Here is a 12,841-nt window from a genome sequence, read left to right as displayed (position 1 = left end):
AGAACGACAACGGTAAGGATCAATAATGAATTAGAGAAAGAAGAGAATGGAGAAAGATTTAATAAAAACGGACAAATAAAGGAATGGAGAAAGATGGAGTGAAAATGAAATGACAACAAGAGAATGGAAGAAGTATTGCACTAAGATATTAATGATTTTTTATATAACACAGGATTTTATTTATGGATGTAATTAAAACATATTTATTTTATTTTAATTAAAAAAATAAAAGATAAAAATAAATTCTAATTAAAATAATGATGATAAAATTGAAAGAAAAAGTTATAAGCTACTGTACTTCAAATTGCATTTGAAAAAGAAGAAAAAATTAATAAAAAAAAAGCTCATATAAAAAAAAAAACATAAACTTAAAATTTCAAATATAAATTCACTTGATATTTGTGTTCTTTTTTCTTTTCTTAGCACTACTTTTGACATTGTATAGTGTGGGGTTTTCTCAAATGGTTCCAAGAAAAACACAAAAATGATAGAAAAATCTATTTAATGATAGGATCCACTTTATAAATTTTTTGTTTAACTATTTAAAAAATTTTATTATTTTTTTTCGTCAAGATTTTTTTTATTTAAAAAAATAAACAATACTTATCAAATAAGCTGAAGTTACCTTCGGTTTCCAAAAATAATTGGACATCTCTCTGTCTCCCTGGCTATATTTAAATCCCTAATACTAGCAACTCTTTAGTTTCCTAACCCCTACTAGCACTTCTTTGGATATTATGGTTATTGACTAGTGCCTTTACGAGGAAATGTTATCCTAAGCAAATTTTGGTCTTGTTACTCGTAAATGCAAACGTTGCTTCGCATAACCTTTTGATGTACTCATTACCGCCGCCTCTAAGGTTTCCCACACTCAAATATTAATTTCAAGAATTACAATTAATACAAAATAATTTGTATTCAACTTTTAAAATTACAGGTTTTAGTAAAATTAAATAAAAAACGTCAGAGAATTTGAAATCCCATTATGTACCGTATATGAATACTCAAAACGTCTTACAAACTACTACAGTCAAATTAAAACTCCAAACCTTTCTTTACTACCAATTACCATGGCTTCTGCTACTAGCACTGCTTCTCAAACAGAAGAGCAAGTGTCCTTGAAGCTTGTGTTAAATGAAAAAGGCAACAAAGTATTGTTTGCTGAAGCAGGAAAGGACTTTGTAGACATTCTTTGTAGCTTCTTAACAATGCCTTTAGGAACTATTGCCAGACTTGTAGAAAAGGAATCCAGCATAGGACCAGTCAGTATTGGTTGTCTAAACTCACTCTATCAAAGTGTGGCTGATCTCGATGAAAGTTGTTTCTATAATGACACAATCAAACAAATGCTGCTGAAGCCAAGTAACTCGGCTGAAGATTATTGCAACACTCTTACACTCAACATTGATGACACTCCACCCACCAAGTACTTCGCATGTACTTACTGCGACGATTTGTTCATATCAACATTTAAAGATAAACATTGTCCTCGCTGTGGGATTTGTGTTACTGGTCCACTTTTCCTCAAGCATTCCTGCCATGGATTTATTGATGGTGTTGCTACTTTTGCCATAACTGATGATCTGACTGTCTTACCTTATTGTATTGACTATGCATGCTTTGGGCTGCTCCAGCAATTTGGGATAAAATTCCCAACTTCGGTGAAGGAAATGGTTCTGAATGTCACTAAACAAAAGGTTTTATATTTTATTAATGATTGATTAGGTTTGTTGTTATTAATGATAAATTTTAGAATAGGTTACTATTATGTGCATATATGTACTCAACGTTTTTATCAGTCCTTTTCTTAACTACTCTTATTATTTGATATAGGTGCTTGATTTGTTAAAATGTTCTTTGCTCTCCAAGTATACTTTGACTGACTTGTTTTTAGGGCAAAAACCATCTATTGGAGATTCCAGGTTCTTATCTGATATTGAATTTAGTGGTGATCTTCAAATAATTTTGAAACTTGTTATAAGAAAATCAGATGGCAAGATTTTGTGTGCTCAAGGGGAACAAGATTTTGTGAATTTACTTTTAAGTTTTCTTACTTTTCCATTGGGTGATATTACACGTATATTTGGGAAGAATTGTTCCATGGGCAGTATTAACCGATTGTACGAGAGCATGACTAAATTGAATGAAAACAAATATTTTACAACGGAAGGAGCCAAGAACAGGCTTGTTGGTCCTTGTATTTCTCCGCATTTAAAGTTAAACAACCAAATTTTACCAATTCTTGAATCAGGTATTCTTGATTACTATCGTTATTCTGATGTTAGTGGCAATCATATTGTTCAATATTCCAATGCTGGTGAGGATGTGAGTTATGCAAAGTTGAAGAAAATTAATGTATACAATCCGCAAAGTCTTGAGGGTTATGTGAAGGGTCCAGCAATGTATGTTGCTACCGATGATTTGGTTATTTCACACTTATCTCCAATTTCAGCATTAAGTTATTTGAACCGATTCAAAACTCCTGCTTATGATTTGAAGGAAAAGGTTGTTACCATTGGTGTCAAGGAGGTAAGAAAGAGTTATACCAATTAGAATACATTTTCTGTGCTCACTCACTATATTACAATGTTTTATATTTTCCTAGTTGTTTTTTTTGCAGTCTCTCAGCATATTGAAAGCTGCTTTAACTTCAACATCTGCCCTTACCAATGGTCTCTCCCACGTTTTAACAGAAGTTAAGCAGGAGAAATGAAAGCATGCACATTTTACTGTGTTTTAATGTTTTTAGACCAAGTACAAGATTTAATATTTTGACGTTGTTATTATATTAATTGTAGCATTGTTGTTTTGAGATCTTTAATTCAATTCAGTTTTGAATGGTATCTTTTCATTTCTATTTCATCTTATAATTTTTTTCCATTCTATGCAGTTTTTCATATTCTCGTTATAATTGCAATATTACCATAATTTTCAATTCTTCATTATACAATCGTGTAAGTTAAATAAATTTTCTCGGCATATAACAAAATGAAATTTATTTATTTTTTCTAATTGTTTTTTGGGATAAATATATGTTGTTCCTGTCATATAGACGTGATTCGGGTTACCTCTTTAATATTTTTTTCCGATTACCCCCTATAATTTTTGGGTATCCCCTAGGCGTGTAAAAAGCAGAGAAAAATCAGGGGGTAAATAAAAAAAATATTTTACAGGGGGTAATAGGGAGCAAAAACATAGAATTTTTATATTTCAAGGGGGTAATTCAAAAAAAAAAATTAAAGGGGATAATCCAAATTTCGCCTATATGGCAGGGGCGCAACGTATATTTATCCCTTGTTTTTTTTATAATGATGAGGCACTTGTTTTTATTTCAATTTGAAGGATGTTTGTAAGCCTAAGAAATTAGGGGGCTTTGGTGTTCGCGACCTTCTGTTGGTCCACTTTACCCTGTTGGATAAGTGGTGGTGGTGTCTGTTTACAGGGCTTTTGGCATTTGGCTTTATATTTTCACTATTAGATATGGTGCATCCGCTGCCTCTTTCATTCTGGGTGACAGAGTTTGTGGCCTTAGATTGGCCTTGCCTTGGTGGAGAGGGGCCTTCCTTATATGGTCTAGAGTTAGTGACACTTCTGATTGGTTCAGAGACAGGCTTTCTCTAAAAATTGACTCTGATCTCCTAATTTCTTTCTGGGTCGATATTTGGGTTGGAGATTCTCCTCTGGTCTTAGATTCCCTAGGCTTTTCTCGATTTCTGACTAAACTTCTAATTTTATGGGGGAGGTTGGTAGATGGTAGGGAGAGAAATGGATATGGGATCTCTAATGGAGGAGACATTTTCTCTTTGATTATGAAATGACCATTTTTTATAGATTTTCAATCTATGATTAGTGGTATCACGCCTACTATTGAGAGGGGTGTGTGGAGGTGGTGTGAGCCGAGTGATGGAGTTTATTTCAGGTCTTCTTCTTATTCTCGTCTTTTGGCCCTTATCTCCCCCTGGTCGTCAGGTTTCTAAAGTAGATGTAGTTCTTCCTGCCATTTGGTCTAGTTGGACTCCTTCGAAATACATTGTTTTCTCTTGACAACTTCTTTAGGATTGTATCTCAACTGGTGTTAACTTATTTAAGAGGGGTGTCCATCTGATCCTTGGGACCATTTCTTGTCCCATTTGCTTGTTGCCCATTGAATTGTCCTCTTATCTCTTTGTGACCTGTGAGTTTGCGTCCTCTGTTTGGTATAGGATCTTTAGGTGGTCGGGGTGGTGTACTATTTTGCGTAGTGATATCTTGGCGCTTTTAAAGATGTTGATCTCCCTGTCTGGAGTTTTTAGAACTAGAGGGAGGTTGAGGATGGTTTGGTCGATTATGAAATCTCATAATGATATATTCCTTTGAGGTTCTTCGGTGACACCAAAAGATGTGGAAGACATGAGCATCTTCTTGACTTGGAAATGGTATCTTGGCAGGTCAGTGGGAAACTCTTGTGTCTTCTCGGTCTGACTGGAGAACCCTATCCTATTCCTAAGCCAATAGAGGGTGAGTGATTTTGACCTACATTGTGGTTTTGATCTCGATTTTGGTATATCTTATGCCTTTTTTTTTTCAAGATTCCCTTGTATTTTGTCTGTAGTGTCTCCCTTCTCTTTTTACTTATTTATATTTCTCATTTGCCTTTCAAAAAATAAACTAGGAAAAAATAGAGTGGAAATAATAAAGGATTTTGGTTTCCAAGATATTATAGGCTTTGTTTTTATTTGTAACATAAAATTTCCCTACTTTGAAAAACACAAAATTTGTATTGAATAAGAGATTGAGATGACTTTCATATATTCTCGAAATATATTTTATATTGTTATAATATCCCAAATTTCGAAAAAAGAGCATTGATAAACATTTATTTTTTATATTATACAAGAGTACAATTTCAAAACACCTCTCCCAAAATTCTCCCTAAAAAAATAGAATTAATAAACATTAATTTTTTAGTCTGAATTTGTTACATTTAGTTGTAAGGTTCCATGTAACAAACTAAATTTTTCGGTAATAAGAAAATCTCTTTTTTGCTTCAGGTGTTAATGATGGTACTTGTGTCAATGGCCTACTCAAATTAACATGGAATCATAAAAATGCAATATATTTGATCCCTCTATCATCTTGCATGTCACATATCAATTCGTGATGGGTTTTCAATATTGCTTCGCATGTAAAAGATACAATAAAGGAAAGTAAAGCAGATGTTGTAATGTCTTGAATTTTTCTTTTTGAAACAAAATCAGGTATCTCACTTGCATTTTCTGTTAATCTCAATCATCAATTTTTATTTACGTTTGAATATTTCAAAACAAACAGGCGATAAAAACATTCTAATTTGATATTTTCATATAAAACCAACTCATTTGATAAAATAAGGTTAAGAAAATAAAAGACAATGCCATTCAATATTCAAAGCTGAATAAAATTTGAAACAGTAATGCTACAAAACAGAAATATCATGAAAAGAAGTAAACCAGGTATAGCTGTCTACTTGTCCAAGTCAAATTTCCTTTTAAGAATCTTAAAGAACACCCTAAAATTTGAAGTCTTGTCATTTCTCCTCCTTAACTTCAGTTAGCAAGTGAGCCAAACCATTTGTTAGGGCGGATGATGAAGTCAAAGAAGCCATCAAAATGCGAAGACACTGCAACAAACAATTAACGTAATATAAACAATTGAAAAATAATTTCTTAGCAAAACATCATAAAACCTTAAAAATTGGAAAGAATAATAGCTCAACGTTTTACCTCTTTGAAGCCAATGACAACAACTTTTTCCTTTAAATCAGTAAGAGGAGTCTTCAATTGGTTAAGTAAACATAAAGATGATATTGGTGACAATGGTGCAACGACCAAATCATCAGTGACAACATACATATCAGGACCCTTCATATAACCATCGTTACAGCTGCCCAGAGTTGCAATACTCATTTTCTTTATTTTTCCCTCAAATATCCTTTTGTCACCTCCGTGAATCAAAAACTGAACGAGAGTATTACTGTAATCAGGATCAACAACTGTTAATATCTGCTTGCTTAACGTTAACACTGAGTCAATGCAAGGACAAGCAAGCCTGAACTTAGCATTTATTGACATAAAATACTTGTATTCATTCAAATCAGCTATACTCTTGTACAATCTGTTGATGTTGCCCACGGAACAAATCTTTCCAAATTTTTGTGCAATTATTCCCAAAGGAAAAGTAAGAAAGTTCAAAAGCATGTTTGCAAAATCTTGTTCCCCTTGAGCATACAATAACTTTCCATCCGATTTTCTTATAACTAACTTCACAGTGATTTTAATTTTGCAGCTACTTTCACCATCAGGAAAGAAAAACATTGATCTCCCCGGAGATGGTTTCTTTCTTAAAAACAAGTCTGTCAAAGTTGAGGAGGAAAGCAAAGAATGCTTTAAGAGATCAACTACCTACAATAAACAGTATAGTGTTTAAAAATACAGTAAGTTATAAATAGAAGCAATATTCAAAGAAAATACCTTTTCTTTAGTAACATTCAGAACTATTTCTTTAACGGAACTAGGATTTGTTATGCCATATTCCTGCAGCAGACTGAGGCTTGTATAGTCAATGCCGTTTGGCATGACAGTGAGATCATCCGTTATAACAAAAGTAGTAACACAGTTAACAAATCCTTGATGGGATTGTTTAAGGAAAACTTGGCAGGTAAAAGAATGGTTACAGCAACATTTATGTTTATCTTTATATGTTGATGTTGTCAAATCACAATAACTGCAGTTTTTAAAGTTGGCACTTGGCACATGCAAAGTACTTTGTTGGCTGAGTGTCATCAATGTTGAGTTTAAGAGTGTTGCAATAATCTTCAGCAGAGTTAATTGGTTGGAGCAGCATTTGTTTGATTGTGTCATTGCAGAAACAACTTTCATCAAGATCAGCCACACTTTGATAGAGTGAGTTTAGAAAACCAACTGTGACTGGCCCTATGCTTGATTTCATCTCAACAAGTCTAGCAACAGTTCCTAAAGGCATTGTTAAGAAGCTGCAAAGAATGTCCACAAAGTCCTTACCTGCTTCAGCAAACAAAACTTTGTTACCCTTTTCATTCAAAAGAAGCTTCAAGGACACATGCTCGTCTGTTGGAGTAGCAGTACTAGTAGTTGCCATTGTAATAGATAGTAACAGCTAGTAGATGAAAGCTTTGGACTTATATTTTGGCTGTAACTTAGAACTAAGAAGTTTTGAGTATTCATATACTAGTATTAGGGTACATGATGGGACTTCGAAGTCGCCGTTTTTGTTTCTATTACTAACTAATTGTAACTGTTGCAATTAATATTTGAGTCTTGGAAAGGTAAGACGTTGTTAATGAATGTATAGAGGCTATGCGTAGCGACCTTTGCACTTTCCTAATCAATTATTAAGTCCAGTAGTTTTAAATTAATAAGGTGACTAGACAAGTTTAATTTGGGTTAGGATAACTTTTCATTCGAAATTGAAAATGGTGTTGTAATTATACTAACTTATACAGAATTCTAAATCAATATCTTGATTAGGCATGGTAACAAAACCCAAACATGCGGATATTCACTCGAATCCGCTCCACCATGACTGCGGTTTGAGTTTTTCATGATTACAAAATATAGGGATGGGTCGGGTAATAGGGACACTAGCACCCACCCGAACTCGTCCCTGAACCCGCCCCGTTTTTAGATTATGTATATTATTATTTATTTTGGTAGTTTAGAATATTAAATATGTGGTCAATGTTTTGACATTTTGATTTGTATTATTATTTAAAATATTTAAAATATATGTATGAAATTTTTTGAAATTGTTTTATTTTATTATTTATAATTTAATTTGATTTCGAAAAAATAAGTATTTTTATTAAAAAAACTGATTTCACTAATTAGATGGTGGCGGGGCGGGGATACCCGAATCCGTTTGGGTAGGGTTTGGATTTTCATTTTCCATCTCCGTTTTGGATTGTTCGGGGATTTGGGTTTGGGTTTGGAGAGGTAATAATTGTCCCCTACCCGCTTCGCTGCCATCCATAATCTCGATGATTAAGATTCACTTGCAAGATGATTTCGCCGCATAATTGATAATGGCAGAAGAAAAGAAAATATAAATTGGAGAAAAAAAGGGAATTAGAGTTTTTCAGCGAAAATAAGGAAGAAGAGAATATCTGCATAATTTCTCTCTGCTCTCAAAACTGAAACTTATTCTCAATTATGCAACTGCATTGTATTTACAACAATAGGGTCACTTTGTATTTGGAGATTTTGAGTTTTCCTGCCTCCTAAGTAAAGTAAACTGCAAAATACGTAATTTCTGCTAAGACAAACAATATAAGCCTAGGTCCAAACCATAGTCACACTGTTCGCAATTTGTTTCGGTACGTGGTACGAATTTAGGTACACGATACACACCTCTTGAAGAATTAGGTACGCGAGGAGTATACATAGTCAGTACGCTATTTGGTTTCGTAATACATTCAAATATATTATTCGGGACGCCATAATTAAAATAATTTAATTATTTTGAGACTGAAAGAGCAGGTAAAGTTATATAGTTTATTAGCTGACATTGAAAAAAAGTATAATAAGGTGGGAGAAAACAAAATTGACAATCATAATAGAGAATTTCGTTGTACACCAATATAGAGTGAAAAACAACTGTGAAAACTCCAAAATATCCTTTGGATATGCATATCCGAATGCACACAAAAGAAATTTGGAATATTTATTAATTCGGATATTCTTCTGGGATATTAGTTAATTCGGATATTCATATCCGAATTAACCAATATCCAAAATTTCTTTTGATTTAATTTTTAAAAAATATTTATTTACAATATAATTAATAGAGTTATTATTAATAAAGAATAACTTAAATACAAATTATTATAAATAAAGAATAAAGAGATTAAATAAAATTTTAATTTTGTAATAATTTTTTATTATAAATTTTTTAAAATTATAAAAGTAATTATTTTTTAAATGAGTACAACATTATGCATTGTAATTAATGAAAATCATGTTAAAAATATCATCCTATAATCATTATAACTTTTAACTTATATTAGCTTTTTTTCTTTAATTAAATTTATATGAGAATAATATGTTGATTTAAATATTTAGGCTCTGTTTGGCTAGTCCAATTTTTAGCTTATAGCTTATAAGCTCATATGATAATAAAAGATCTGTTTGGTAACAGTCTTTTTCTCACGAGCTTATAATTTATTTTACTAGCTTATAGCTTATTTTTCAGACGCTCTTTTAATTAGCGTTTTAGATTATACCTTATATCTTATATTTTTTCTTCCATTATTACCCTTATAATTTTTAATTATTTTGCATATACAGTTAATTATTAATTAAATATATATTTTTTTATGTCATTTTGCATTTATCAGCTAGTTAAACCGTTAATTTTACCAAACACTTTAATTAGCTTATCAGCTATCAGTCATCTCATATCAGCTATAAGGTATAAGACATCAACTATCCGCCATAAATTATAAGCTATTAGCTAACTTATCATTCAACCGCTAATTTTTCCAAACATGGTCTTAATAGGTTGATATTATTATTATTATTATTATTATTATTATGATTATTATTATTATTATTATTATGTTTTGATTATAATGGTATATATTTGAATATATATCTTTATTAATATAATTAATTATACTATTAATACAATTGATTCACATTGATTTTAATTTGTTAACAAATATTAGGTTACTTCGGAAATCCATCTCTGAAAAATTCCAACACCAAAAATTCGGAGATGCATATGCGAAGTCACCTATTTTTCCCAAAAAACGGGTGACTTCGTAAATGTATATGCAAAGTCACATTTATTTCAAAAGAATAAAGTGACTTCAGAGTTCCATATGCGAAGTCACATTTTTTCTAAACAAATGTGACTTCGGAGAATAAGCATATCTGAAATACAGAGGTATTTTGGAGTTTTCATCCGACGTCTCGAAGTAGGTGTATGGTGCATATAGAAACTCTCATCATAATATATTTCTAGTCTAACATCAGTTATTTTCTAAGTGTTAAGTGCCAACATGTCTATAAAGCCAGGATACTCCATCTCGTTTTATTAATTCGTTCGAAGTTTTACTTGCTACCTTACAAGTGGAAGAGTGGTAGATTAATAATTTATTATCTTTTAATTGTGGTTTAAGAGTTAACGTGGTTTTCTTTTGGCAATAACCTGAATTCTAAAAGAATTAGTTCGAGTGAAGATCCTCTCCATTTCTCAAAAGAAATGGAGAACACAAGTATTAAAGGATTTGTGTATAAATGCATATATTATTGAAATGTGTGACATATATTTTATATAATTTAACATATATTTTATGAAAACATTAGTACTTGTGTTCTCCATTTCTTTTAAGAAATGGAGAGGATCTTAACCCAATTAGTTCAATTTCTTTAACTTAGTGTAGTGGTACGCTAGTATTCTAGTTTATGTGAATTGCAGGAGAATTGTCACGAACTCATTCACAAAAATACCGCAAACCGGTTCGCACGAACCAATTCGCGGTTTTCCAGAGGACCCAGCGATATCTGTGACTATGGTCCAAAATATATAGATTATTGTTTTGAAAATGGAAAAGACTATATTATAAAGTTAAAAATAAAATTTGTATAAAATGGAAGAGTTAGACCTGATCCAATCCAAATAAAAAGAAAACAAATCAAATATAATCGAGAACTAAAGAAAAAAAATATTAATATGCAATCACTTGTCCAGAAATCGGGATCGATGTGTCAATAAGAAAATCTGATATTATTAGTTTACTATTATATTTTGTATAACTTAGAAAATTAGTAATTTTATATAATTATAATTCAAATCAAGATATTTGTAATTAGTAGTGATAATTATGTAAATATTGAGGTTGTATTATTTATAGAGAAAAAGATAATGAAAGAGGAATCAAGCCAGAATTTGTTATGACATGGTATCAAGAGCTCTTGAATCTTGATTCGTGATTTTTTTTCTCTTAGTTCTCTGGTCTTGTTAGTTTTAAAGAAAAAAAACCCTCCAAGCAGTAGCAACTACTACAACAGTAGTTGATCAACTCTTCCTAATCCTTGCGCACGAGTATTGTGTGATATTGTTTCGATCACTTCGTCTCGATATTCGTCGTTTTCTCATGGAAAAATATAACTTCTTTTGTGTTCATTTTACCGGAAAAAATTATGGCGCTTGGGAGTTTCAATTTAAGATGTACATGAAAGGAAAAGGTGTGTGGGGCCATGTTGGTGGTACTTCGACAATTCCAATTCCAGCTGAAAAAACTACATTTGAGGCATGGCAAACAAAGGATGCTTAATTTATATCTTGGATTCTTGCGTCCATCGAACCCCACATGGTTAACAATCTGCGTTCCTATTCAAATGCTAAAGACATGTGGGATTAACTGAAGCACATTTACAACCAAAACAATGCTGCGAAAAGATTTCAGTTGGAACTTCACATTGCTAATTATTGTAAAAGCGATCTTTTGATTCAAGACTATTATTTTGTGTTCCTTAATTTATGGGCTGAATATTCAACTATTTTACATGGTGATCTTTCTAGGGCTTCCCTCACTTTCGTTCAAATTGTTTATGAAGTTCGCAAGCGAAATTAATTTTTAATGAAACTTCAACCAGAATTTGAAGCTGTACGTGTTGGACTGTTGAATCGATCTCCACCCCCTTCTTTAGATGCGCGTCTTAGAGAACTATTGTGGTAAGAGAAGCGTCTATTAACTCAAGAGGCCATTTCAAACGACAATACTACTACATATGTCATTTCTATGGCCTATTCTGCCCAAAGTAAAGGGAAATCACGTGATATGAAGCAAGTTCAATGTTTTTTCTACAAACAGCTTAACCACATTGTTTGCAACTATAACAAGAAATTCTATAACTACTGTAAGCAACATGGTCACACCATCGCATAATGCCCGACCCGGCCAGCAAAGAGACAAGTGCAAGCCTTTCATGCTAGTGCTGCTTCTTTTGGCCAGATTGATGCCCCTGCTGCTGTTAGCTGAAGATTTCGTTTGAGAAGAATGTCCTTCGAAGATTTGGAATTCAAAGGAAGATGGTTATTGATGATCATCTTTGAAGATAAAAATGGCTACTGATGGCCATGCTTCGAGAATGATGTTTAAGTTAGAACAAAGATAGTGAGCGCCGAAGCTAAATTTGAAAAGAATGGTCTTTGGAACTTAGACGTTTTTGCAAAATATGCGAAGTACTGAAGCTTAGCGTGTTTTCGTGGCATTCTCGATTCTGATTACGTTGCCACGCGTCGAAAGAGGATTCAGGCGGGAGGATTTGAATTTCGAAGTAGTTTATATAACTGCACAAAGACAGATGGCATCCCAGGGATTCTCGAAGAATAACGTGGCATCAGATTAGTGTAGGACCGTTAGGGTCAAATTTAGTATAAATAAGGGTCTTAGTATTAGGATTCTGTGTGTTCATTTTGTACAAATCACTCACATATTACTCAAGTATCAAGTGTTAAGAGAAAGAGTTCGCTGAGAAATGTACGTATGACACCAACACCATTTTAAATACATGTGTATTTTTCTTTATTAAAGTATCTTTCGATATTACTGCATTCCATTTACTTTATGTCATTTATATTCCTGCACTCTTTACTTTCATGTCATCTAATTTTCGAAGCATTTAACTTTTCTGCACTTTGAGATTCTTGCAGTTTTACAGTTTTGTCTTATGTTTTATCTTTAACTTACCCTTCGCTGATGTTATATTTACGTGTATAACAAGGTGATTGCCAATCTTTATTTCCTTGATTAAGTATTTCTTATTTCGAGACACACCAA

General features: G+C 32.4%; 2 protein-coding genes across 2 annotated transcripts; one reads left to right on the top strand and one right to left on the bottom strand.

Annotated features, from left to right (window-relative positions):
• Positions 1-1,070: 1,070 nt before the first annotated feature.
• Positions 1,071-2,713, top strand: LOC131614092 (uncharacterized). The gene is made up of 3 exons (XM_058885720.1): positions 1,071-1,697; positions 1,834-2,529; positions 2,621-2,713. The coding sequence occupies exons 1-3, from the start codon at positions 1,071-1,073 to the stop codon at positions 2,711-2,713; spliced, it is 1,416 nt and encodes a 471-aa protein (XP_058741703.1).
• Positions 2,714-5,545: 2,832 nt separating this feature from the next.
• Positions 5,546-7,134, bottom strand: LOC131614091 (uncharacterized). The gene is made up of 4 exons (XM_058885719.1): positions 6,771-7,134; positions 6,489-6,667; positions 5,742-6,419; positions 5,546-5,638 (listed from the first exon to the last, which is right to left on the bottom strand). The coding sequence occupies exons 1-4, from the start codon at positions 7,132-7,134 to the stop codon at positions 5,546-5,548; spliced, it is 1,314 nt and encodes a 437-aa protein (XP_058741702.1).
• Positions 7,135-12,841: the final 5,707 nt, after the last annotated feature.

This window comes from Vicia villosa, linkage group LG6 (assembly GCF_029867415.1).
Source record: "Vicia villosa cultivar HV-30 ecotype Madison, WI linkage group LG6, Vvil1.0, whole genome shotgun sequence".
NCBI lineage: Eukaryota > Viridiplantae > Streptophyta > Magnoliopsida > Fabales > Fabaceae > Vicia > Vicia villosa.
Note: the sequence above shows the minus strand (reverse complement) of the source record. Positions and strands in the feature narration are given on the sequence as shown.

What these genes read in the sequence shown, in the direction of transcription:
- LOC131614092 (XM_058885720.1), top strand. Translation starts at nt 1,071, where the DNA reads ATGGCTTCTGCTACTAGCACTGCTTCTCAAACAGAAGAGCAAGTGTCC. An exon ending in TGAATGTCACTAAACAAAAG is followed by an intron (nt 1,698 to 1,833) that starts GTTTTATATTTT and finishes TATTTGATATAG; the next exon opens with GTGCTTGATTTGTTAAAATG. An exon ending in TTACCATTGGTGTCAAGGAG is followed by an intron (nt 2,530 to 2,620) that starts GTAAGAAAGAGT and finishes TTTTTTTTGCAG; the next exon opens with TCTCTCAGCATATTGAAAGC.
- LOC131614091 (XM_058885719.1), bottom strand. Translation starts at nt 7,134, where the DNA reads ATGGCAACTACTAGTACTGCTACTCCAACAGACGAGCATGTGTCCTTG. An exon ending in GCCAACAAAGTACTTTGCAT is followed by an intron (nt 6,668 to 6,770) that starts GTGCCAAGTGCC and finishes TTACCTGCCAAG; the next exon opens with TTTTCCTTAAACAATCCCAT. An exon ending in TGAATGTTACTAAAGAAAAG is followed by an intron (nt 6,420 to 6,488) that starts GTATTTTCTTTG and finishes TGTTTATTGTAG; the next exon opens with GTAGTTGATCTCTTAAAGCA.